This window comes from Salmo salar, chromosome 12 (assembly GCF_965601325.2).
Source record: "Salmo salar chromosome 12, fSalSal1, whole genome shotgun sequence".
NCBI lineage: Eukaryota > Metazoa > Chordata > Actinopteri > Salmoniformes > Salmonidae > Salmo > Salmo salar.
The window spans coordinates 67,947,113-67,974,643 of NC_138302.1; the positions used below are offsets into that span (position 1 = coordinate 67,947,113).

Here is a 27,531-nt window from a genome sequence, read left to right on the forward strand (position 1 = left end):
CATTTCGTGACAAAGAGAAGAGAAACAGGGAGATGATGAAGAAGGTGGATGTGGAAGAGAAATAAATTAACTCTGTGTGTGTGTGTGTGTGTGTGTGTGTGTGTGTGTGTGTGTGTGTGTGTGTGTGTGTGTGTGTGTGTGTGTGTGTGTGTGTGTGTGTGTGTGTGTGTGTGTGTGTGTGTGTGTCTGTGTGTGTGTGTGTGTGTCTGTGAGAGAGAGAGAGAGAGAGAGAGAGAGAGAGAGAGAGTGAGTGAGTGAGTGAATTAATGAATAAACAATGTAACGTTTATCATTTAGATGCTAATGTAAAAGACCAGATTTAGTTGAAGTTGAATCATAATCTCACACACACACGCGCACGCACACACACACACCACACACACACACACACACACACACACACACACACACACACACACACACACACACACACACACACACACACACACACACACACACACACACACATACACACAGACAGATCCGCATCTTATTTACTCCCTGTCTGTGTGCATATAGAGTGGATGTGACAGGCAGGACCAGATGTCACTGGTGAATCAGCTTAAAGCAGAGACAGCTCCTCAGAGTAGGATGACGTCTGCTGAGGATCTATGTCTCTCCATCAACCAGGATCTACAGACAAACCAGACATACAGATGAACAACATTACACACACATACACACACATACATACACAAAATGGGAAGGTCTCTCTCTCTCTCTCGCTCTCTCTCTCTCTCTCGCTCTCTCTGTGTCATTATACCTGCTGTCTTTGCACCTTACTTATCAATGTATCCCTGCACAGAGGAAATGGGAAACTTTGCTACATTCAGTGGCATACATTAAGTATTTGGAACGAGGATGATGAGATAAGGAAAATGTAGGGAAATATAGAGAGACAGAGACAGTGTGATCTCTCTCTTTCTCTCTCTCTCTTTCTCTCTCTTTCTCTCTCTCTCTCTCAGCACTCCACCCTACCGGTAAATTCTACCTTTATGGACTCTCCACACTTCCCGTCCAGACTCTGGGCTTCAAGTCTGGAACATTATTGCACTGTGTTACACCCAATGGACACGTGCACCCAAACACACACAGACACAACCATACACACACACATACGTGCACGCTTAGCCCAGTTGTTGGTCTAACATGCCTGTTTTTTAGCTACACTAACACTGGTAGTGATAGCAACATGAACACAAGAGTTGCATAGAGGTCTGTGGTAACCAATCGGACGGACGGACGGACGGACAGACGGACAGACGGACAGATAGACAGACGAAGGCAAACAGGCTGAGTTCAGTGTTTGGAATTCTCCAAGTCCCTAGATAGGGCCTGTGAAAGCCAGTGTGATTGACCGGTTGTCAGCAACGAGGTGCTGTAAACGCTGTCTTCCTGTTGCACTCTGGGCAGGAAGTGAACTCCTGACCTCTAATGAATTAGCACAGCCACTTCTCAGGGCACCACAGTGTTATGGGGAAAGGGGGATGGAGAGAGAGGGATAGAGATATTTAAATATTAAATGAAAAGAGATAGTAGGTTATATAGAGTGGAAGACGTGTAGTCCAAATTGTATTTATAATCAGAAATGCAACTAAACCAAACCTTTATTAAAATATCCCTGAATCCCTGACTGCAGAACTGTCTGGCCATTTCGTATATAGACAGTCCAATTTCATATAATTTAATCATTCCAAATAGCTTTCCTGTGATTTCGATTTTCAATACGGGAGAGGAGGATGGAAAGGGGAGATAGACAACCAGAGTGAGAAACAGAGAGAGAGGGGGAGTGAGAGAGTGAGAGTAAAGAGAGATGGAGGAGGGAGAATTTCCCCTTGTGTCACCTCTCTAACATTTTACAATAACAAACATGAGGTCCATAACCTGTGTCCCCAAGGGTCATGGACCACACTCCTCCTCCAGTCTCCAACTCCCTCCCTCTCTCTCTCCCTCCCTCTCTCCCCCTCTCTCTGACCCCAACAGGACGGCCAGAGAACTGTTTATTTTCTTAACCTTTAACACATCGAACCTAACACTTCTACTGTTCTAACTCTACTGTTCTAACTCTTCTACTATTATAACTCTTCTACTGTTCTAACTCTTCTACTGCCCTTCACTAACTCTTCTACTGTTCTAACACTTCTACTGCCCCTTCTACGCACACCTTCTACTCTTCTAACTCTTCTACTGCTCTAACTCTTCTACTGTTCTAACACTTCTACTGCCCCTCTAACTCTTCTACTGCACTAACTCTTCTACTGTTCTAACTCTTCTACTCTTCTAACTCTTCTACTGTTCTAACTCTTCTACTGTTCTAACTCTTCTACTGCTTCTAACTCTTCTACTCTTCTAACTCTTCTACTGTTCTAACTCTTCTACTGTTCTAACTCTTCTACTGTTCTAACTCTTCTACTGTTCTAACTCTTCTACTCTTCTAACTCTTCTACTGTTCTAACTCTTCTACTATTATAACTCTTCTACTGTTCTAACTCTTCTACTGTTCTAACTCTTCTACTGTTCTAACTCTTCTACTGTTCTAACTCTTCTACTCTTCTAACTCTTCTACTGTTCTAACTCTTCTACTGTTCTAACTCTTCTACTGTTCTAACTCTTCTACTGCTCTAACTCTTCTACTGTTCTAACTCTTCTACTGTTCTAACTCTTCTACTGTTCTAACACTTCTACTGTTCTAACTCTTCTACTGTTCTAACTCTTCTACTGTTCTAACTCTTCTACTGTTCTAACTCTTCTACTGTTCTAACTCTTCTACTGCTTCTAACTCTTCTACTGTTCTAACTCTTCTACTGTTCTAACTCTTCTACTCTTCTAACTCTTCTACTGTTCTAACTCTTCTACTGTTCTAACTCTTCTACTGCTCTAACTCTTCTACTCTTCTAACTCTTCTACTGTTCTAACTCTTCTACTGTTCTAACTCTTCTACTGTTCTAACTCTTCTACTGTTCTAACTCTTCTACTGTTCTAACTCTTCTACTGTTCTAACACTTCTACTGTTCTAACTCTTCTACTGTTCTAACTCTTCTACTGTTCTAACACTTCTACTGTTCTAACTCTTCTACTCTTCTAACTCTTCTACTGTTCTAACTCTTCTACTGTTCTAACTCTTCTACTGTTCTAACTCTTCTACTGTTCTAACTCTTCTACTGTTCTAACTCTTCTACTGTTCTAACTCTTCTACTGTTCTAACTCTTCTACTGTTCTAACACTTCTACTGTTCTAACTCTTCTACTGTTCTAACTCTTCTACTGTTCTAACTCTTCTACTGCTCTAACACTTCTACTGCTCTAACTCTTCTACTGCACTAACTCTTCTACTATTCTAACTCTTCTACTATTATAACTCTTCTACTATTATAACTCTTCTACTGTTCTAACTCTTCTACTGTTCTAACTCTACTGCTCTAACTCTTCTACTATTATAACTCTTCTACTGCTCTAACTCTTCTACTGTTCTAACTCTTCTACTGTTCTAACTCTTCTACTGTTCTAACACTTCTACTGCTCTAACTCTTCTACTGAAATACTAACCTAATTATTCTACTGTTCTAACACTTCTACTGTTCTAACTCTTCCACTGCTCTAACTCTTCTACTGTTCTAACTCTTCTACTGCTCTAACTCTTCTACTGTTCTAACTCTTCTACTGTTCTAACTCTTCTACTGTTCTAACTCTTCTACTGTTCTAACTCTTCTACTGCTCTAACTCTTCTACTGTTCTAACTCTTCTACTGTTATAACTCTTCTACTATTCTAAGTCTACTGTTCTAACCCTTCTACTGTTCTAACACTTCTACTGTTCTAACTCTTCTACTGTTCTAACTCTTCTACTGTTCTAACTCTTCTACTGTTCTAACTCTTCTACTGTTCTAAGTCTACTGTTCTAACTCTTCTACTGTTCTAACACTTCTACTGCTCTAACTCTTCTACTGTTCTAACACTTCTACTGCTCTAACTCTTCTACTGTTCTAACTCTTCTACTGTTCTAACTCTTCTACTGTTCTAACTCTTCTACTGTTCTAAGTCTACTGTTCTAACTCTTCTACTGTTCTAACACTTCTACTGCTCTAACTCTTCTACTGTTCTAACACTTCTACTGCTCTAACTCTTCTACTGTTCTAAGTCTACTGTTCTAACTCTTCTACTGTTCTAACACTTCTACTGCTCTAACTCTTCTACTGTTCTAACACTTCTACTGCTCTAACTCTTCTACTGTTCTAACTCTTCTACTGTTCTAACTCTTCTACTGTTCTAACTCTTCTACTGTTCTAAGTCTACTGTTCTAACTCTTCTACTGTTCTAACACTTCTACTGTTCTAACACTTCTACTGCTCTAACTCTTCTACTGTTCTAACACTTCTACTGCTCTACCCACGCCCTCTTCTACTGTTCTAACTCTTCTACTGTTCTAACTCTTCTACTGTTCTAACTTTTCTACTGCTCTACCTCTTCTACTGCTCTAACTCTTCTACTGCTCTAACTCTTCTACTGCTCTAACTCTTCTACTGTTCTAACTCTTCTACTGTTCTAACTCTTCTACTGCTCTAACTCTTCTACTGCTCTAACTCTTCTACTGTTCTAACTCTTCTACTGCTCTACCTCTTCTACTGCTCTACCTCTTCTACTGCTCTACCTCTTCTACTGCTCTAACTCTTCTACTGCTCTAACTCTTCTACTGTTCTAACTCTTCTACTGTTCTAACTCTTCTACTGCTCTAACCTCTTCTACTGCTCTAACTCTTCTACTGTTCTAACTCTTCTACTGTTCTAACTCTTCTACTGTTCTAACTCTTCTACTGCTCTAACTCTTCTACTGCTCTAACTCTTCTACTGTTCTAACTCTTCTACTGCTCTAACTCTTCTACTGCTCTAACTCTTCTACTGCTCTAACTCTTCTACTGCTCTAACTCTTCTACTGTTCTAACTCTTCTACTGTTCTAACTCTTCTACTGTTCTAACTCTTCTACTGTTCTAACTCTTCTACTGTTCTAACTCTTCTACTGAAATACTAACCTAACCCTTCTACTGCTCGGCACAGAAATACTCTGAATGAACATTAGAGAGGGGGGTGGAGAGAGACAGAAAAGAGGACATAGACTTTTGAGCCTACTTTTTCTCCTCTACATCTCACTTCTGTTTTACAGTTTAAGGAGACCACTAGCAGGTGTGTATCAGACAAGAGAGACCCTCTTCAAAGCGAAACTCCATGTTTCTCTGTATCATCATTGAGGCTGAGCAAACTGCTTTCTCCAACTTCTCCAACTGGTATGGTATATTTCATAAAAGTGGCAAGAGTGGATGAGGAAATAGTACTAAAGCAGTGCTAAAGAGACACCTGATTTAGAATGTAAGGAGTGGAGGCAATCTGTCTCAGGACACCTGTGGCAGAACTCCTGCATGTCTAGTGTCTGTTTCCTTATTGCGTTAGTTATATAGCCTTAGCCTTGACAAATCCGTTAGGATCTTCCCTTTCCGGTTTTCACCATAACCATGTTTTAGTTACACAACATCTTCCCATCAAGGGCACAAAACAACATGCTTCATTTGACACGTGCGTAAAACAGTGCATGAAATGTTGTGTTGGCCTCGTACTCTCCACTGGGTGTCACTGTCTGCCTGCTTATAACCACATCCCACTACCTGGCGCTCAAATTCTGTCAGCTAATAGACCATAATCAAATAAACTGTAATAATGCATTTCTCCATGCCGCTATTGAGATAACGACACACTCCTTGGCGCGTGTTTGTGTTTGTTAAATCTTTATTACATGCACTGAAGTCGTGAGAAGAGCTGCTTCGGGTCACTGTGATTCTTTCAAAGGAACCAAACAAGGGTCGTTTTAATGATATTAAAACAGATTGACGAGAGGATGGGGGAAATAGAATGTGCACTATCACGAGGGGGGATAAACAGGGAGGGAAAAATACTCCAGGTTCAATGACTTTGTGTTTGACCTTTCCCGGAAGGAGAGCTAATCCCTGAATATAATAGACTCTGGCAAAGATATGGAAAATGGCTGTAGCGTTATCAGTGTTGCCCGGGAGACCATCAGCGCGCTGGGCTGATGGAGATGCCTGGTTATTAAGCACCGAGTTTGTGTATATTGGAAAAATACCGCTTTTTGTCATAACGTGTCACTCAGACATACATAATGTTCCAAGTGCGATAATAAGTGGATGCCTCTTATTCATTCCCTGTGCCCTCACATAGGCCATCCACGCGTTTCGTTTTTCCGTCGTTGCCTGAAGAATGCAATTTCTAGAGAGGAATGAAATGTGTACGAGTCCTTTTCATTGCTTACTTTTCGTATATGAAAGGATTTCACGAAAACTACTATTGTTACAGGTTACAGGATTGGCCCGCTGGAACCTGCGTAAGCCTACGTTACACGTTTAGACATTACGGAAGCGTTTTCAGGATAATGTGCACGTGCTTTACGAACATATAGGCTTCAAACGTTCATTAGGGACAAATTGCGTTTTAAATTAAAAATGAAACGAATTAAAATATGACATAAAATTACTAATCAAACAGTCAACATATGAGAGGTCGCACTTGGTGTCCCGAGTTTTGCATACAAGATAATACCGTTACTGATGTGTTGTTGCTGCCGTGAACAGATATTTACATTCTCCTCAACTACTCCTCCTGGGGTTCAGTCTCCTCAGGCTCAACCCCATCCCAATCTACTTTCCAGGCCTACGTGGATTTTAACTTGTAGGGATACATCCTAGGTCAGCTACAAACATAGATATGTATATTTCTAAAAGAGCCCATTGGATATCAAAAAGCTCTGCTCTCAGTTGTGTTAGTTCTGATATACTCTGGGTGTGGTCAGATAGTCGGTTTGATGGTTTGATGGTTCGTTCCCTCATTTTAAGCCTATGTTTTCAAGTTCTGTGGTTCATGACTGCAGACAGTGGGGCAGCCGCGGACATGGTTAGGTCAATTCGTGGTCGTTGGGCATGGGGTGGGCTTCGCTCAACAAATTGCAGAACGGCTAATTACTCAATTAATGGAAAGGTGATCACTGGCCACAAGAGTGCGCGCATAGAGAAGGCGTGGGGGGGCAGGCGTGGGGATCCTACACCGAAATGTAAATATCACAGCACATGATTGATTGGCTGTGATGCGGGGACGCCATATTATGCAAAAATTCTATGAAGGTCTATGGATTCTAGATTCTCAGATTGATTAATAACAGACCTGTTGGGTTTCATGGTGAGTAGCCTATATTCCCTAATTCATTCAAGTTCGTTATTCTGATATTAATAAGAACTCTGTCTGTTAAAAAAAGAATATTTATTAAGTAACAATAATAAGAAGCATATAGTACACGGAAGCATTAGGCTATAACAAAACACCCTTTAAGCCCCTAGAGTTTTTTTTCAGGGGGGTGGACTGTGAATCAGTGGAACAACTGCCTAATAAACTTCCACACGACCGCTATTAACGAAAGAAATTAAACATGCGAATTCTAATCAAAAAGTTATTATAATTATGAGTATTTTACAATTGAGAGATTCTACGTCAGTAATTTTATGGTTTTGTTAATTTTATTGGCATGTTAGCACAGGGAAACTGAAAAGTCAACAATTCTCTCGCAGAAAAAAAAAACGTCGCGATAATTATTCGATTTCTTTCATCCTTGGGAGGAAATACTTGTGTTCCCACTGAAACCGTTACCCAGTGAAATCCAACATAAAATAACTAGCTGGTGTGCGATACGACAACAAAGACCATGGATTGCAGATAGATTCTTAAGATAAAATCTGTATCTCAAATTTAACAGAATATAAGTGAGTTGAATTGAAATAAATGGGCTCTCCAAATACACTGAAGCCAAAATAAATATATAAGCCTTTGCACATGGGGCCCGTTAAACTTATTTAATGGGCCGCATGGGCCACATTAAATATTTTCAGGGACCCAGTACCCCCTCCTCCGAACCCACTCCCCACTATCTGTCTATCATTTGGAGAGATCTACTCGGGTAAATGATGCATTCGATGCATTGGATGTATTTGTTGTGCGAGTTTGAAAAGGCGGCGATAATCTGGATGAGGGAGATAAGAAATACCATTTATTCCGCGGCACTTTGGAGCCTATTTCCCGGGCTGATCAGCCTCATTCTCCCGACACCTTCAGCAGCTCGCTGATAACGATTAGGCTATTTATTATCTTCACAAAGAACAAAGATTAGCTAGCACCGATGAAAAATTACCCCGGGATGGGTTATAATCAGAAGGAGGACCCGAGGATCCAACGAGCATATTCATACATTCACACACACGCACGCACACACACACACACACACACACAGCCTTGAAATTTCATCTTCTCCTTCCTATTAAACAAACATTGCCTGCCCCTCACAATATATTGCATAAGGGATGTTTCCTACAATCCGCTGCATGGAACAAACTGATGGGGCACAACAGATTTCTTGGATTTATTTGAATTGGATTATAACCAGGAATAATAATAATAATAATAATAATAATAATAATAATAATCTCAGACTCAAAATAATAACCATTTATAAAAAACAATAATAACTATTGGGGGGGAATACACTGTGCATTGCCCATTGCACCTCCTTTTGAAAAACATTATTAGTGTGGTAAATTACTGCATCGCCATCTTTCTTTCTCTTCCTTCTCCTCTTTTTTATTGGTTTAAATAGAACTACTGCTGTCACTGTGGCAAAGGGCAGTGTGTGTGTGCGCCTGTGTGTGTTTAGAGTTGAGAGAGAGCGAGAAGAGAGAGAGAGAGAGAGAGAGAGAGAGAGAGGAGAGAGAGAGAGAGAGAGAGAGAGAGAGGGGGGAGAGCGAGAGCGAGAGAACGAAAGAGTATGGAGAAAGGGAAAGGGGTTAGTGTGGCGAGATTAATTAAAAAAGTGAGATGGAAGTGGATGTTCGCCACTGATAAGGTTTTATCGCGTGCGCATCAAGAGTGCTCCGGTTCTGCCCGCCACACCAGATCAAAAAGGCTCGCACTAAACGCCCATCCCAGCCAACATTGATATAGCCACATTATCATGCAGATGAGTTTAATATTTGGCACACTTAAATATGTTAGCTTTGTATTGTATCCAAGATTTCACTGTGCACAATGCTGTCACTTGTTAATGCACGATTTCATTTGTTGCATTGAGGTTCTCTCCTCTTCTGTCTTTTAAACAGGATTATTTGGGGAGCTGTGATGGCAGATAAGGCCCAATCAAAATATTTCACCGTCACCGGTATAACAACACTGCCTGCGTTCAGTCCTATTGTGATTAAGTCTACCAAGTGACATTGACCTTAGGCTTCCAGACTCCATATCATTGACAAATTCCCCGCCTAGCCAATGTCTGACATTTGTAAATTCATTAAGACCAACCAAACCCGATTTAAAAAAGATAGGCTTCACGTGAGAATAAACAACCTATATTGCTAAATCAATATTTCTTATTGAGAATGACGCTCCAACACATCGCCTCATAATAATTTATCTATAGGCCTAATGAAAATATGACATGCATAGGCAATTTATCCTTATCATCAATACATTATCACGCTATTATCATTAGGCTATTCACGATTATAAATCCTCAACATAATAATAATCATCTCCATCCTTATTATTAGCCAGTTGTTCAGATAATCATGCTAACAAGTAAAGGATACATGCCCTGTCGTGCTCCGAGCATCTTTGAAAAAGGAACGGCTGAAATGGGCTCCCTTTTCGTTTGAAATTAAAGTCAAGACGCAGAGACAGGGGGGTGCACAAAATAAGCAGTAAAGGCACAATGCCACGCGCTTGTACACATATTGTAATGACGCAAATGAAGACGAAAGGACGAGTGGTGTCATTATTCTCATAAATAGGCTACACAACTGGCACAATATGCCGGTGCTACGAGAGATTGCTGCCACATAGCAACAGAGAACTTTGGCAACGTTTTCTCTCTCTCTCTCGATTCTGAGGAGGATCACGAGTAAGATAAATGAAGAAAGACACCGTACACAGGCAACATTATGCAATGGTTATTAGGCTAGGGTCTATGATAGGCAAATTTATCAACACAATGTCAACATTCTCAATTATTAGGAATAGTATTCATAATAGTTTTCTTTATTCAATGATCATACAGCTCAAATCCAACTCCATCCAACCTTTAGGCAGTTGAGAGCAGCCACCTTTTCCCCCAGTAGATTTGTATTGTCTTACTCTAAAACCTGTACATTTAATTCCGTTAACGTTTTTGTTTCTCGAGTAATCTTTTGTGTGTGTGTGTGTGTGTTTGTGTGTGTGTGTGTGTGTGTGTTACCCTTTGAACCTGGGGGGACGTGGGCACGAGACCCTGAGCCCGTGCTCTCAAGCACCTGCCGGCTACGGCGCCACGAGCCCATGGTCTTGTTAGGCAGCTTTGCGAGGGCTTAGCGTGTAGTAGGCCTAGGCTATTTTCCATAATGTGAAGTGTAAGTGTGAAGGAGATGAATGGAGGAGTAAAGGGTATATTTATAATCACAATAGCCAAGGAGGGGAAGTAACTTCAATGTTTTAAATACAAAAGTTAATCGTGTAAACTATTAAGGAAAGATCGTGTGCACCACTGGATTGGGCAGAATTGGTTAATTTAACATGTTTCTTATTTAAATGCGAGATCTCGCCAGTCAACGTCCTGTCTCATCCGTCTATAGGCTACGGTAAAATGAGGAGATAAATTAATGTAAATACTGTCAGGTATGTGGTTCTGATAGACCAAAGATAAGCCTAGCTAACGGTCTATCTGCCGATTGTCCTTCTTGCTTTTAGGCTCTGGGGTGTCTAGTGCGTGTAAAATACGACTCCGCCATCCGTGCCAGTCGCGCTCTGACAGCTGTAGCCTACTCCACGCGCGCCCAGGGTTGGCTCAATCACAACAGGGACTCGCGCCTTTGTAATCCGCCTTGCTATCCCTCACAGTGCAGCCTGTTTTCCAGCTTCCCCCTGTCACATAGTTTACCCTGGCCGGGAAGACAGAGAGTATAGGGGTGAAGTAGGGAGGATGATATTTCAATCCTATCTGACACATTGTTATAGGCTATTACTTTCAAAATACCTGAAATCCAGCTTCGCGTCTGATTGTAAAAACAGAGAATGTAACGGTTTTAACCGCAGCCACAGACTATAGTAAGCGACGTACTCTCAAAAGTATTGTGGAGCTCCTGCACCTAAATATAAACAGTACCGGCACCCAAAATGAGTACTGGAACCTATTTCAGTCCAAGTCAAGCACTGCGCATTGCTCTGAATGGACAGCAGCCTAGTTGTGTCACACACCACAGCGTAGGCGCCAAGTATTGTTAAGACGTAGCCTATTTGAATATCTGAAAATCTGCCATGTATAGGATATGCAGTTTTGTTTTGGAAGACGTGTTACTGAGAGCATATTCAACTTTTTCCAAAGCATATTCGTATTTGTAGCCTACTTTGCATGTGGCATTTGTTCATTCCAGCACACAGAAAAAATAGAACAATTTAATTGAGAAATTGTGCTTTATTTTCACTGGACATCTGCTAACAGGTATTATAGTAGCCTAGTGTTATCAAATGCAAAGTCTAATTGAGGAATGGCGAGGATGGCTGTAAGTGAGCGTAAATCCTGCATCGAAAGCATGAGGGGCGCTATTGGCTAAAAGCTGCAAGAGCAGTTCAGCTTTAGGATCCTGGAGAGACCAATTCAGTAGGCCTATCGTCATTATAGTAGACTATTTGTAGCATTTCATTGGGAATCACGGATAGGCCTAATTTCTGAAAACGATCTTATATTATGATTGCTTTATAACAATAAAACAATGACGAAACAATAATAATAATAACATAACAATAGTATAGTAGGCTAAATATATAGTTTATATGATAATAATAATAAAATAATAATAATAGCCTAATAATAATTTATTTTGACGTTGAATTTTTATTTTTAACCCAATTCAAAATAATGTTAGTGATCCGAGCAGCCACCTCCCGTGGCTGGGCTGGAGACTGACTGCCCTTCTCCCCTCGTCTATCCAGGCTAATTACCAATGACGAGGGACCATCTCTCTGCAGCGCGCGCTCACACGGTGGCGCTGAGTAATGTCAACCCCTTATCTGCGGCGCGCCTACCCTTCGGTCCTCGCCCAGACGCCCACCTTGCCAATGGGAGAGCGATCAAGCGCGGTAGGAACAAACAGGTTAGCAACGCAAATCCTTGTCGCGACATTTGCTAATTATCAGTGTGATTACTGCTTCTCTGAATGCCTTTTTTGTTTCCTTAAGGCACCCATCCCACAAGATCCTTGCTACAGCACAGCATAAAAACAACCAACTATTGTCTAGTAGTGGCAATGTCAACATGTCATCGGGGCGGCAGGTAGCCTAGTTGTTAGAGCGTTAGGCCAGTAACCGAAATGTTGCTGGATCGAATCCCCTGGCTGACAAGGTAAAACTATGTCGTTCTGGCCATGAATAAGGCAGTTAACCCATTGTTCCCCCATAGGCCGTTATTGTAAATAAGAATTTGTTCTTAACTGACTTGCCTAGGTAAATAAAGGTTAAATAAAACACATAGGAGGCAGAGGACTCTGATGACTATACATCTGGCTAATCAGCGGCTGCTACTTGTACCATTGTAATAATAGGTAGAGGGAGCTGACGATACCTCGCTGACCTCCATCCAACCGCCAGGAAGGATGTTCACAACAAAAGTGCATTAAAGCAGATTTTTTTTCAGCTATGTTGGGCTCCCCCCATGCGGTGTCCACTCCATAGTCCATTAGACTGCAGTTCTCTGCTTTATTCACTGTGTTTGATTGTGTTTCGTCTTCTCTGGGGTCAAATCAAATTCCTGGTCAGGCTAGTGCCACCCAATCTCAGTCTCGCTGTCTTCTGTTGCCACTGGATCTATGTAGACACATTTCTAAACCACATCAAAGGTCAAAAGACTACTTTATTTATAATTAATACTGCTATCTACTGCATTTCTCCCAATAGAGTGTCTTTGCATTTATCCGAGTTTGTCCTTTGAGAGGTAAGCAGATCTCGTGCTCCCCCATCTCCATCTACTCCTTTAAGTATTATTAAAAGTTAATTTCCTGATAATAATGTTGTTCTCCTCTAACGATGCGGTGACGTCAGGGAGGGGCGTCAGATAAGCGGCTAGTTGGTGGGACAGGGCCTTGAGCTCCCTCCTCACATTCCCTGTCATTCATATTCACACCACCACCTTGCTCATCTATAGACTGCTCTCTCTCTCTCTCTCTCACACACACACACACACACACACACACACACACACACACACACACACACACACACACACACACACACACACACACACACACACACACACACACACACACACACACACACACACACGACCTACAAAATAAAAATAGTTATAGCAATTAATCTAAGTCACACAAATATATATAATATTCAGATTATTATTTTTTTCTTCACAAAAGTAGTGCACTGGGACATGACCAGTTTTAGCGTACCATGTAGATGTCTGTAGCAGGGCAAAACCCTTTTTGTTTAGCATCTTCGCTTACAACAGTGTCTTGCAGGATTCAATAGTTGGAATTAAAAAGTTGTTGCCCTGTCCCTTTCTCTGCAATTGACATTCTAATGGAATACAGAAAGAACAAAACCCTGTCCTCAAACATTTACATCAAAAGTTGCAACGTTCTGGGTAAAGACACAAAACATCCACATCAAATTCAATATTTTTCTTTTTAAAATAACGTGGAAAATAATAACTTTTTGTGCAGTATTAATTTACCATCCTTACAAACCACTTAATGTAAATGTACATTACTGTATTGTACATAGGCTGGTCATCTAGGTTTATACCTGTAGACTTTCCATCACCATGAAGAAAAACTATTGACTACATTGAGACATCAAGTGGTTTGAGACGATATGACGTGGCTCAGTTGGTAGAGCATTGTGTTTGCAATGCTAGGGTTGTAGGTTTGATTCCCATGGGGAACCAGTATGAACATGTATGCATTATTATTGTAAGTTGCTTTGGACAAGAGTGTCTACGAAAATATAAAAGGAATGAATAGACCATTTCAGTTTTCACATAGAAATAAGTTACATTTGCGTAGTATTTCGAGAAACGGGTAAACATATAAGTATTTTTATTTCCCGCGATAAGGGGATATGACAACATATTACATATACCAGCTGAAATGTGCCCCCCACTCCAAAATAAAACAGTTCTCTCAACAAACATTCATTCATTTCTCAAACATTCATCATTCAATTCTCTCATCTAATGTGATAGGTGCGACAAAAATCTGGAAAGCTTTGCCCGCGGGATAATGACACCGGTGTCGACACCATGTCTTTGCACCCGTGGCTTGGACTGCTCGTTTTTTTGGGTCAGCGATATTGGGACCATATACTAAACAAACCCCATTTGGTGGCCCTCTATGGCTGGTAACGCCCTATGCGCTGCTGACCCGCCAGTCGAAGGAGGCATTAATATGTAAAGCAGCGTGTGATCGCCGCTGATTCACAAACATGTTTAAACTACACGAAAGAGCACACTGGCCTACACCACAGCCATCACTCTGTCAGATTGTTTGTAATTCATAGGCTGAACAACATGAATAAGATTTACATTGGAATAGCCTAGCCTATTTAAATTATTACGCATTTTTACGTATGGGATTTAAAAGTCTGGAATATAGTTTAATGTAGCCTAAATATAAAGAGGTATACATACTCATGCCTATTGGAAATAACTTTTTTATTCAAATATAAAGTGATCATTACACTTGGCATAAACAAAGACATTTCTCCCCTGGTTGAGAAAGCATTGGTGTGGGTGGTGGCCCGGGGCTGCTTCACTAACAAGGTGACGCTGTTGATTAATACGTTCTGGGATGAGACAAGCATACGGGGCCAGGGCTGTCCGCTCGCTGGTGCTTGGGATGGAGAGGCGAATGGCATGGTGATTCTGCAGAGGCAGTTGTCAGAATTGGCAAAGGCAGAATCCAATTGGCTGTCGCGGGATCAACGCCGAAGTCAAGACCCCGCCCCTGCGCACATGACATGGAATTCACTGGCGCCAGTGCTGACAGTTCTTACAGCTGCATGTCGCTAAAGGCCTATCCGTCTCCATCGGAGTTTACGCAGCAGATAACCCTACGCCAAAACATAGGAAAAATAGACCAAACATATGCCGTATAAATTGAGCCAATACAAGAAAGGAAAATATACTTGCTAACTGGAGGAGAATTCTACCAAAGGGGCTTGAAATCGGAATAACCAAGCCTGAGACAGATAAGGTATTTGCATAAAATATATATTATTTTCTTCTCCAAAATTGTGTGAAGAAAACAAATAACTTCTTACGCTTTGTAAGAATTTTAACAGTTTGTTCTGAGTGTACTGACGATGATTAGTTTACTAGTCTATATGAAGAGTATGTATGGGTTCAAAAGTACTTATCTGTGCGCGTTACGGTGAGGATAGGTTCCTCGGAATGGGAGTGGGTGGGGACGAGTGATTCGAGGTGTTTATCTTATGTTGCACCTTTACATACATCACTTACAAATCGCACATAAAAATAAGCAGCCTCCCCGAATTATTCTCATAGGACTGGACAGGCATACAAAGAAAAAAACACCCAACACCTTGTAAATGCCTCTGAAATATGAACATCCTATTTTTGGTTGTATTACAGGTGTCCAGTGTCAAACACTACCCGATGCCTGTAGAAGAAGAGAGACAAGAGGATCTCATCGGACTACTAGTGAGGACCGATTTATAGGAGATTGACGAGCGAAAATTCTCTACACATTTATGTTCTGTTTTCCACAATAGGAGGACATTTTATCGGGAGAGGGAGGCTCATTTTTTTTTTAAAGACAAAGCGGAGAGTGAGAAAGGTTCAGGAACACGTTGTCCTCTCTCTAGAGAGGCCCCTCTTCTCTTTTCACCCTGTTTGCCCAACACGGAGAGATCCACACAGACATGGATATAGCGGCTGATCCACCTCGGTGGATGCACCACCACGCCGTGCTGAACGGCCAACACCCGGATTCTCACCACCCCGGCCTTTCGCATAACTACATGGAGCCCACCGCGCAACTTCTGCCCCCGGACGAGGTGGATGTTTTCTTTAACCATCTTGACTCGCAGGGAAACCCGTACTACCACAACTCCGCTCATGCACGGGCCAGAGTGTCCTACAGTCAAGCTCACGGTAAGACCTCACATTCACTTTCCTAAACAACTTAATTATCAGGATAAAGCAGGAATTATCGTGGGCATAGGCTATTCATGTATTTTCTCAAAGCAATAACAAATCCGCAAAGGCTTATTTACCCATTAATGTGGGTGGGTTTAAATGTATCGGTTTGATAGGCCTACGAGTTGAATTTGCATTACTGTCTGATAGATAGCATGCTATAAAGTTACATTTGCATTACTGTCTGATAGATAGCATGCTATAAAGTTGCATTTGCATGGGAGAACAAAAAAGGCAGTGGATGAGACCATTAAAAGTTGTGGACACGAGAGCAATTCAGCTGATGACAAAAATAAGGAAATTATAGTCAAATAAATGTAATTTAGCCTTCTTGACTGAAGAACTAGTCAGATAAACAAGGAGTGAGAAACGATGTAATAATACATAGCTGAAAGGGTGTCATGTATTTCTGCTTGGGTCAAGCGAAAGCGGTTCCAGTGCACTTACCAGACCCCATGCATGTCGTTGCTACATCTTTATCATTGACTATAAAATATCAAGATGACTCAAAACGAGAAAAATATATTTCTGCGGTTATAGTTTCTGTGGTTTTGTCTGAATACCTGCCAACTGCGTTTTTTTTGTGCCCCTCACGAATCGAATAATTCCTTTAAGCACGCTGCGTCAACAGGTTATGGACTTCGGTGTCCCAACTTTCTGTAATCCTATGGCATCACATCATCAATGAGAGCTGTAACATTATTAGCTGGTTTGTGTATGCCATCTATGAACATGTTATTCTACTATTCTTACAGCTCGCTTCGCTGGGGGTCAGGTCTGCCGGCCACATCTCCTGCACAGCCCGGGGATTTCATGGCTAGAGCCCGGAAAAGCAGCCCTCTCAGCGGCCCACCATCACAACGCATGGGCGGTCAGCCACTTCAGCAAGACCGGGCTACATGCCTCAGGCTCCGGGGCTCATGGTGGCCTATACCCCTGCAGCAGCAACGCCAGCACGGCCTCGGCCTCCTCGTTAACACCCGCGTCCCATTCGAGTCCACATCTCTACAGTTTTCCCCCTACCCCGCCGAAAGATGTCTCCCCAGACCCCGGGGCCGCCTCACCCTCATCCTCTACCCCGAGAATGGACGAGAAAGATTCTATCAAGTATCAAATGTCAATTTCTGACGGCATGAAAATGGAGGGTTCCAGTCCTCTCCGGAGCAGCCTGGCCTCAATGAGCGCACAGACCCCATCCACCCACCACCCCATACCGACCTACCCCACATACTCTCTCCCGGCAGCGCATGACTACGGGGGCAGTCTCTTCCACCCTGGCAGCCTGCTCGGAGGATCATCCTCCAGCTTCACCCCGAAATGTAAAAGCAAAACTCGGTCGTGCTCAGGTGAGTTTCATCTTATCTCGAAAATGTGTTACAAATGTTTGTGTTACAGAGTAAAATGATTATGAAATTATCATTTTATATTATTATTATTATGACAGAACACACTGAAATTATGTTATTGGATATAGGCTTTATAGGCTATATTTAAGCTATCTTAGTGTTATAACAGTTTTGTTTTATCTAAATCCATAATTGAGTTAAAAAACAAATAGTCTATATTAAAACAGAATACTATGAACGTGTATGGAATTACTGCCATGCACTCAACAAACTGAACACCGTTTAAACTAAAGACATTTTTAGACCAAACAATATAAGATAACTATGTAGATAATAAATATAGCCTAAATAAAAATAAAAATATATAATAGCTAGCCTAGAATTTTTATGTATATTTTGATGAATGTATATATTAAGGCCTGTGTTTAAATGCATGCGTAAAAATTCCCCAATTCCCCTATTCTATAAGACTGATATTTTTTTATGAATGAAACGTCCATGGCATTTTCAAAACTCCCAGTTTAATGCAATTTGATTTACTCCGTTATCAATCTTTCCATAAACGTCCTTAGAAAATAGGACCAAATGGGACGACAATATGCAGTATCATCATAATTAGCCTTGACGTGGAAGTAGGAGTAGTGTGCATGGAACAATTGGGCTGAGGTTACATCGTGCATTTATGTTGTCATAACTCCTTTCATAGCTCTTTTCACACACACACCGGTTTCTTTCGTCGCCACAACACAGTCCGCCTCGAAAGAACCAGTAGGAAGGTGTAGGCCCCTACACAGACATACACCTAAAGCAGTGGTATCCACATAATAGTAATCCTGTATGTGAATTGCTTTGCTTAGCCTATGGATCAAGAATGTTAACTCAAAATCTATTTTATTCCCCAAGAGGACACAAACATTTATTATAGTTAACTATAATAACTAGACTAATTATATAAATAAAAGGTTATGAATAACTGTTTATTTGTTATGGTGTGGGGGTGGACAGATACAACAATAAGAGGTGGTGTGAGGTTATGCTATGCTGTGTCCTCTTCGACGATTTTTTATGGCCTAATTGATGCAGCCACGTTTTTAAACAAAAGGCATACCGTTTCCTCTTTATTATGTCAACTGGTCATATCCATTCTGCATTTTTGTTTTATACAAATCGGTAATATCAACAGATATAGGCCTAATGTAATTATAATGATAATGTAGGCTTAGACTAATAATTATAAGAAAGCATGCGTATTGTAAGCTGTGAAGAAATAAAACGATCCCAGTGTCCGAGGCCTGAGTAATATACCTTTGTCCAGGCTACTTTATTTGGTTGAAAAAGACACGCAATGCGTACTGCCTTGCTTCACGCATACACCCAAGCCCTGTAGCTCGGCTGAGCGCGGGCCCGCTTCGGCTGACACGTTTATTATCCTCTTTTGTAAACCGCGACTCAATTACGCTCGAGCTGGCACGCCCTTGAGAACGGTGAACTGGATACAGCCCCGGAGGTGTGAAAAGAAGATCCACTCGAGCATTTGGGCCAAAAAACTCAGTATTTACAATCAGCCGTTTCTTTGTTACATAATACAGCATTGTCGAGACTGACATTTGATGACTCTAGGCAGAGCTGATTGCCTTCAAGCAGCCCCTATCTAATAACCCTCCATTTTACTGAGCACCAGTATTCATTTGTTAGAGAAAGAAAGCACCAACAAAAAATCAATTCACCATATTTCACAACTAAGGATTAGATGTCTCAACATAAACCCCAAGAGTAGTCCTAAAAATAAAACCCACATCTGTCAGTGTGCTATTATGGTCATTGGAAGACAGAGGCACAACTTCCATCATGAACACCCAGATAGGTGTTTGGAAGTGGAACCTCCTCACTGATATATTTATGTCTTAGGTGCTCTCCCTGACATGAAGGAATAGACTGTCCTGTTACTAGGAGTTTTTCTTTGTGGGGATGTCCAGTATTGGTGGCTTGCAGGACCACAGAACTCTATAGCATCACACTATTCTGGTGGAGTCCCTGCTCATGCATACCTTAGAGGCACTTCCTGTTTGACTAACCCTAATCCAGGCCCCCTTCCTCTCTCTCTCCATCTCAGTCTCCCTCTTTTTTCTCTCCCTCCTTCTATGGCTCTCCATACTCAGCATTATGTGGAGCCACCAACAGAGGCAAAGGCCCACAAGTATGTTAGTATTACCTCTACTAGTCTAGACTGACAATCTGATCCACATTATAGGCAGCACAAATATTTCAAAATGACTACCTTAGTTTGCACTGTGGTTAGGTCACTTTAAGGAATGGTCATTATTCCTAAGAATTCCGATTTAAAGTGAGTTATAGCAGGCTGATATAATGATGAGCTGATGAGGCTGAGAGAGAAACAAGGAGATGTTGATTATCAGACCATCTTTGCCACATGTACACACACGCACAGACTCACACCCACTAAAGCAGGGATCATCAACTAGATTCAGCCGTGGGCCAATTTCTTCTTTAGTGGAACATAATTGCAAATCATTTGAAGACTTCAAATTGACCGCAATAAGCTCAAACAGATATAATGTTTTCCTAAAACAATCATTTCAAACCTTGCTAACATTTGTGTACTATCAAGTGTATATGTCTATTATGCGTGGGAATACTTGGGAACAGATGTCTTTAATTAAAATCACTTGGAGCTGATTTCCTTGTGTTTTTAAAGTCTTTTGTGTCAAACATTTATTTATTTCTACATTTATTTAATACTTTGGGGGCCAAATAAAACCACCCGTGGGCCAAATTTGGCCCGCGGGCCACCAGTTGGGGAACCCAGCACTAAAGGTTAATTTTCACCATACTGTATATATGGGGAGGAAAATCATTGTAATCACAGCAAAATGTAGAGAAACATGAGAAACAGCCTACATTTCATTGTGGGTGGATGGGTACCCCTGTCTGAAGCATGCCTGGGTCCCAGCTGACCCAAAACTGACCCAAAACTGACAGGGAGGAACTTAACCAGGTCAAATGGAACAAAGCCTGGCAGCAGCATTTTCATGTTGTTATTCCAAGAGTCTGCAGAGGGTTAAACACACACTCTTTCACACAAACTTCAGACCAAAAATACGCAGCCTTCTCATATAAACAGGAATTCAAGAACAGAACTAGAGAGTAGAAATTAGAAACAAAAAATTCATTCTTAAAGTTCATTCTTAAAACTTTTCCCATGCTTCTGTGCACCTAACATAAAAATTTGCAGTCCTCGCATAGTTTTTCAGACTAATTAACATATAATTAAAAAAATTGTTCATGCCACTGCTACAGGTTCCATAATTGTTATGTATGATAAATGTGTCATTAGAGTTAACAGGTTAATTTTATAAATGTCCCTGTGGTCTCCCTCCACCTGCATGCTGCTCAGAGGGGCGTGAGTGTGTCAACTGTGGAGCCACTTCTACCCCCCTGTGGCGACGGGATGGTACGGGCCACTACTTGTGCAACGCCTGCGGACTCTACCATAAGATGAACGGTCAGAACCGACCCCTCATCAAGCCCAAACGCAGACTGGTGAGTACACCAATCCACACACGCACACACACGCACGCACGCACACACACACACACACGTGGAGGTCGGAGATGGGAGGGGGCAAAAAAAAGAACAAGGTAGGGGGAGAGGGAGAGGGGCGAGGAGGGCCATAATTCCAGGAAAGTTATATTTTCCCAATCAGTTTCCGGGAATTGTGTTTCCCACTCACCCTTGTGCTCCTTTACACAGGCTGTTAGCGGAGTGCTGGCTATCTGTGCTGTTTCTACTATCATTATTGCTGCTACTTGTGATACTGCTACTGATACCAGGGCCGGCACAGGCCTCTCTATCATCCCTCACTATATAGCTCACTGTGACTGTCTGCTGTGGAGGCTGTATGAGGGACTGGTGCACTGCACGCTTTGTGTTATTAAGTCACTTTATAGGTAATAGAAGAAAGGAAAAAGCATGTGTTTCTTTTCTCTGTGAGTGAATCTAGGTGACTGGTGTGCAACACACTTGTAAATGGATATCTCTCTGTCTTTTGCTCAGCCAAATGCTGGACTGGGCCTTCTTGCTGCTTGGCTGATATCACATTGTGTACTTCTCATCGTGAACTCATTTCAACATCAATGTTGTGTTTTCCTCAGAGGGCAGCAGCCAGGTCAGATCCAGACTAATATAGACCTGTTACACAGCAATTCAATGGACTATGTAAATGTTGGCATTACTGAAAATAGTCCTTCCAGACTTAATGTGCTGGTGACTCCATTGATTGCAAAAAATAAAATACAAATTTGTTGGGGTTAAATGTTAAAAGCTATTATTTTCATATAACAGCAACTATTTATAGCCCTGTGCTAACCAGACTTTAAAACCCTTGGTCTCAACAACAACAAACACGCAATGAAGATGGCACCTCTGAAACTCTGCAATGGAGGGAATTGATATGACCCAATGAGATATAGATTTGCATCAAATACGAAAAACAAAGAAATAGGATTCTACACGGCCTGTTGACAGATATATGAAGTCCTAAAAAATGATATGCATAAATGCCAAAATCTCTCGATTCAAGATATGATCTGAATATTTTCTGTAACATTTCGAATAGCCCACAATGGGCTACCGTTCGCGGGCGTAAACCAATTTGCATGTGGCTTAATACATCAATAGCATAATAATAATATTAATAATAATATTAATAATAATTATAATGGTAGAAATAATGTAAAACATAATTTAATAATAACCATAAAAAATGTGTTTCATTGCGCTAATTTCACTACTATTTTTTTCCACGCCCCTCTTGAATAAATAAATAGGGGGTTTGCAGAAATAGAGACATTACTTTAAAGCAAACTTCAATAAAGTTACGTTAAACCAACGTGGAATAGACCTTGAATTTATATCGGTGCCCAGTGGGTAGGCTTATTTTCTGCAAATTCATATTTGGAATTTGAATGTCGGCCTAATTAGCGTACGCCTGTTCAAATGATTTACGAATCGGTTCCAAAATGTCTCATGGTGCATAATAAGATTATTAATCTATTAATCAAAGGTTACGGATGACAGTATTGAACGCATTTAATGGTTGAGACATAAGTAGATAATTTAGGCCTACATATTTCATGTCGACTGCGTTTGTTTAAGGACCATCCTAGAGATCATATAATCCTGTGCGCATCTTGATAAGAGAATGTTCGAGATATGGCTGAGGCAAATACAGACAGACTATTGACATTCAGCCGACAGCATGAAGACTGCACTGATCTGAATCATCCAATGCAGGCTATACAAAAAGCATCACCGACGCGACTCCGTTTGATTTTGGACTGTAGGCCTATTTAGAGAGTCTAGAGACCCGTTTTTAGATTTTTCGAAAACATTTGATTTGAGCAGTTTTACATTGTAAGCTGAAACGCCATGTAGGCCTAGGCTATGCATTTTAGGGCCAAAGCATATCCCTGGACCACAATCAATATAGCTTAAACCTGCATAAAAAGCATATTAAAGTTTCATAATTTTCCCTTTGGTCCTAATGTCTGAAAAATCCAGTCGTTGTTTTTCTCCCTGAGTCAGTAGCCGGTGCGTTTGTAGCCTACTTTTCAGCTCGCGTGTTTTCAGTACTCGCGCAGGGTCCTTCCAGTCGTTTCCTATCCGGATATCTGCCGGTACCGATAAGGAAGCGAGGCCAGCACATGTTTCCGTCCGTCGCGCGCTAGTACATTTACTTTTTTTATAGCAGTGGTCAAGCAGGCCAGTCCTCAATTTATAGAATATAGCAAAGCGATTAGTACAACATTTCAGGACACTTTATGTGCACAGAAAAAAAGCAATGGAGAGCTAGATGCGTGCAGGCCGGGCAGGGGAGGTGAAATAAATGGATTTATGCCCTGCTACCTGTGGGACAAAGGCTCGGGCTCCAGCCTCGACTTGTAGACTTCTTTACTACGAAGTTTGTTTATATAGGGCAATTTTGAGCAATTTCTACTTGAATCAATAGAGAGATACTTTGCATTAATCCATGTTTTATGATTGTCCTTAGGTGTGTAGGCCCATGCACTATTCTGACTGAGGGTTCAGATTACCATATTTTGCTGAAGGGGTATATGTACGTTTTATGCGTGTAACTGTCTCATATTAAGTGTGAAGAATCCATCTGTAATGACAGGGGATTGCACAGGCTGCCCTATGCCCCCCCCCCCCCACCTAATCTCTATTCAATAGCAATGCTTTGTATCTGAGAGGAAGAGCTTTGATAGTCAGTGTTCATCAGTGTACTACTGTGTCTGTGACATTAAAAAGATTTCACATGCTGGGAGAAAACTGTAGCCAATAAAGACAACCCATTACTTTCTTATATGATCTATTCAGCATGACTTTTATAGTAAACCCTGATTTATTAGGTTAATAGAGACCAATTCATACACTAACAATACAACTATTTGGTGTATTTGATCAATATTCTGTCAGGGAATGTAAAGACTGGATACCTTTTCACTGCATAATTACGTCATTATTGAATCGCATTGCAATAAACTATTAAACTATCACGCAATATGAATACATTTCTGATATCATATGCAAATCTATAACTATAAGGAACAACTTCCATCTAAAACAGCATGAAATGTTATGTTTTCTCGGCTCCTGGCAGCCGATATACAAATACTATACACACAGCCCGGCACTAACGTCATTCCCAACCTATGCTTTCATGTGTTGTGTGTCCGTGCTGTTGTGGTGGAATAAAGGCCTTCTTCATGTTCCCCTCCAGTCTGCGGCCAGACGAGCCGGCACCTGTTGTGCTAACTGTCAGACCACCACCACCACACTGTGGAGGCGCAACGGCAATGGAGACCCCGTGTGCAACGCCTGCGGCCTGTACTACAAGCTGCACAACGTAAGTCTTCCACTGCAGACAGCCTGACCAGCCCTTACCCACACGCAGCCAGCCAGGTCAGGAAGACGAAAAGGTTGCGTTGATTGGAAAAGGATAAGAAAGAGGGATAGGGAGAAAGGGATGGAGGGAAGGAGGGAGAGATGGATGCAGAGTTTGGCCCCTCAGACACACTGGGCCCTGTTGGTGTTTTCTTTCTTTGTGCTTTATTGTTTCCATGGTAGACGTCATCCCCTTGAGACTCACAATGGTGGGACTGTTATTCAGACAGACCAACTGCGTCTGTTCAAATGAGGCATAACTGTTGAAGGTTAAGTCTTGGTGCATTGCCATGTATTACATTGAATATGGTCTTGGTTTTAGGGAGTAAGCTGCGTACTGCTTCTGCATTTTATTTTTATTGTTACATTTCTTTAGAAAAAAAGACAAATAACTGTATCTAGAGTTCTCATAATAAATAATATGGTTATTCCTGTACATAGTCCATTCAATTCAAACACATTTAGTTGATTATAAACCCTTAGCACCATCCCAACCAGGTCACTCATCTCTCCCTCCATCTCCTTCTCCCTACAGGTGAACCGACCTCTGACCATGAAGAAGGAAGGCATCCAGACACGCAACCGCAAGATGTCCAACAAGTCCAAGAAGGGCAGGCGGGGCAACGACGGTTACGAGGAGCTCTCTAAGTGCATGCACGAGAAGTCCTCTCCTTTCAGCGCTTCCTCCCTGGCTGGACACATGACCCACATGGGCCACCTGCCCCCCTTTAGCCACGCCGGACACATGCTGCCCACCCCCACCCCCATACACCCCTCCTTCGGCCACCCCCACCACTCCAACATGGTCACCGCCATGGGCTGAGCTGGGGAGGATGAGGAGGCACGTGAAGATTGTTCCGTTTTCTAATGGGGGTTGAGGGTCATATAGGCCTCTTGCTTGAGGACAATGTGTATAATGTTAAAGACATGCATTTGGTGTGTCTATGTTGATTGTCTTGCTGTATAGAGAGAATGTAAAGGGTACGGGGGGTATGGGGGGTATGGGGTATGGGGGGTATGGGGGAACCAGGCAGCATCCACTGATGGGTGGGGTGGGGTTGGGGCGGGGCTATTTTACTCTCTATTAGGTACCTTCTTAGACCAGAGATAGACTACACCTCACCTCCACCCACCCCCATGCATATACCGGCCCCTCCCACCTCGCCCCCGTCCTGCTGCAGTGGTATGTGCCGAAGAAGTCTGTAGTAACTGTGAATATTGTAAATGTGTGAGATACGAGGGTGGTGAAGACAACTTTGGGGCGAAGACAGAGCATTTCCCTTCACACCATTTAATAAATATATGCTGGATTTCTGCTCATGGACCTCTACTATTTTTAATGGACATTACAAAAAAGAAAAAAAAAAGAAAAAAAAGAGGTTTATAAAGCTTAATTTGAAACTGTATATTATTAATGGTATTATTATTATTGTTGTTATTATTGTTATCCAGATAATTTATTTTCACTGCCTTTTGCCTTTTTCTTTCACCTAAAACATTATGGATATTGTTATCACCATTTCTATCATTATAAATCTATTTTTAGCTGAAGCGCTTTCTCTGAGCTGTTAAACATTTTCCTCCTAATGAAAATAAAGGAATGAAGTTTATTTCTGCCAACTGCTCCCTCTTCACATGAACCCCTAATGAATGAGAGGACTGTGTGTATTAAAACCTTCAGCAAGGAGACAGAGATACACAGAGCAGAGAAATAGATTGAATAAAACAGATACCCAGTATTTGACATTTCTGCTGCCACATTGGATACTTCATACAGAAAATCTGATGCTATTGTTGGAATAAAAAGCTAATTTACACATTAACATGAGCAACATATCTGTTCTATCAATCCTATTTCTATGTTTGGGATAGTCTTTTTGACCTTTGTCCTGTTCTACATAACCTAGGCCTCTCCTGTTCCATCAGTGTTGCCATGGTGATGAGCAGTAGCCTACACCGCTTGGTTTCTCTGTGATGTGTGTCTCTGTGCCACAGCACAGTATTGATTTGCTGCCTCTCTACTTAGCAGATAGAAAACCACACACCTGCTCTTTATTACCTGTCCAAAACAATTATAACCTGACAATCTGGATGCCATTACGTACTGATGATAATAAAGAAAACTTGTAAACATGAATGAGACTTCTCTGAGACTTATTTTCCCCGTGACACACACACGCACACACACACACACACACACACACACACACACACACACACCACACACACACACACACACACACACACACACACACACACATCCCGAATAGCAGGGTTCCCCAACTGGCTGCCTGCAGGTTATTTTATTGTTGGACATAAAATACTAAAAACACCAGCAAATCAGCTCTAAGTGATTTTAATTGTGGAAATCTTTTCCACAGTGTTGCCATGCATAATATAGAGATATGTGATCGTATACAAATGTAAGCACGCTTTGAAAGGATCATGTTTTTGTCAAATATTACATCTGTTTGGGCTTCTTGTGGTTGATTTGCAGTTTACAAATTATTTGTAATTATGTTCCGGCCTCCTGACCATCCATCCGCTCAAGAAAAAATAGTTCCGCGGCTGAATCTAGTTGATGATCCCTGCCATATAGCATAAAATGTGAATGGGAATGTGTGGGTAACAAGTGATTTAGCTTTGTGCCACTGCAGTAAGGGCAGAGCCGGCCCTACACTTCTGGGGGCCCTAAGCAAGATTTTTAGTGGGCTCCCTCTTGACTGCGTAGAGAAATGTTTTAGTTTTAAAGTTAATTTCCTGCAAATCCACACATTTTTCCATGGGGAGTAGAGACATTTTTGCAGTTTTAAAGCTGATTTCCTGAGAAAGAAAACTGCTAAACTAGACACAAGCTGCTACTACTACAATTGGGATAATTTTCTTAAATCTTTTGACCTGAGAACTACAACAAAAACAGTAGCTAA

General features: G+C 41.5%; 1 protein-coding gene across 2 annotated transcripts; it reads left to right on the top strand.

Moving 5' to 3' along the window:
- The first annotated feature begins 15,106 nt into the window (after positions 1-15,106).
- LOC106565550 (GATA-binding factor 2) lies at positions 15,107-26,741 on the top strand. 2 transcript variants are annotated; one of them, XM_082959245.1, is made up of 6 exons: positions 15,107-15,327; positions 15,726-16,247; positions 17,048-17,637; positions 21,041-21,199; positions 24,441-24,566; positions 25,140-26,741. In XM_082959245.1, the coding sequence occupies exons 2-6, from the start codon at positions 16,016-16,018 to the stop codon at positions 25,425-25,427; spliced, it is 1,395 nt and encodes a 464-aa protein (XP_082815371.1). In that variant the 5' UTR covers positions 15,107-15,327; positions 15,726-16,015; the 3' UTR covers positions 25,428-26,741. The 2 variants fall into 2 exon arrangements, with proteins under 2 accessions (XP_082815371.1, XP_013988283.3); XM_014132808.3 differs by having other exon boundaries at positions 15,108-15,327; positions 17,048-17,638; positions 21,054-21,199.
- Positions 26,742-27,531: the final 790 nt, after the last annotated feature.

Excerpts from the sequence above, each read along its gene's own strand:
- LOC106565550 (XM_082959245.1), top strand. The coding sequence starts at position 16,016 with ATGGATATAGCGGCTGATCCACCTCGGTGGATGCACCACCACGCCGTG. Across the intron at positions 16,248-17,047 it reads GTCCTACAGTCAAGCTCACG|CTCGCTTCGCTGGGGGTCAG; the intron begins GTAAGACCTCAC and ends CTATTCTTACAG. Across the intron at positions 17,638-21,040 it reads GCAAAACTCGGTCGTGCTCA|GCATGCTGCTCAGAGGGGCG; the intron begins GGTGAGTTTCAT and ends CTCCCTCCACCT.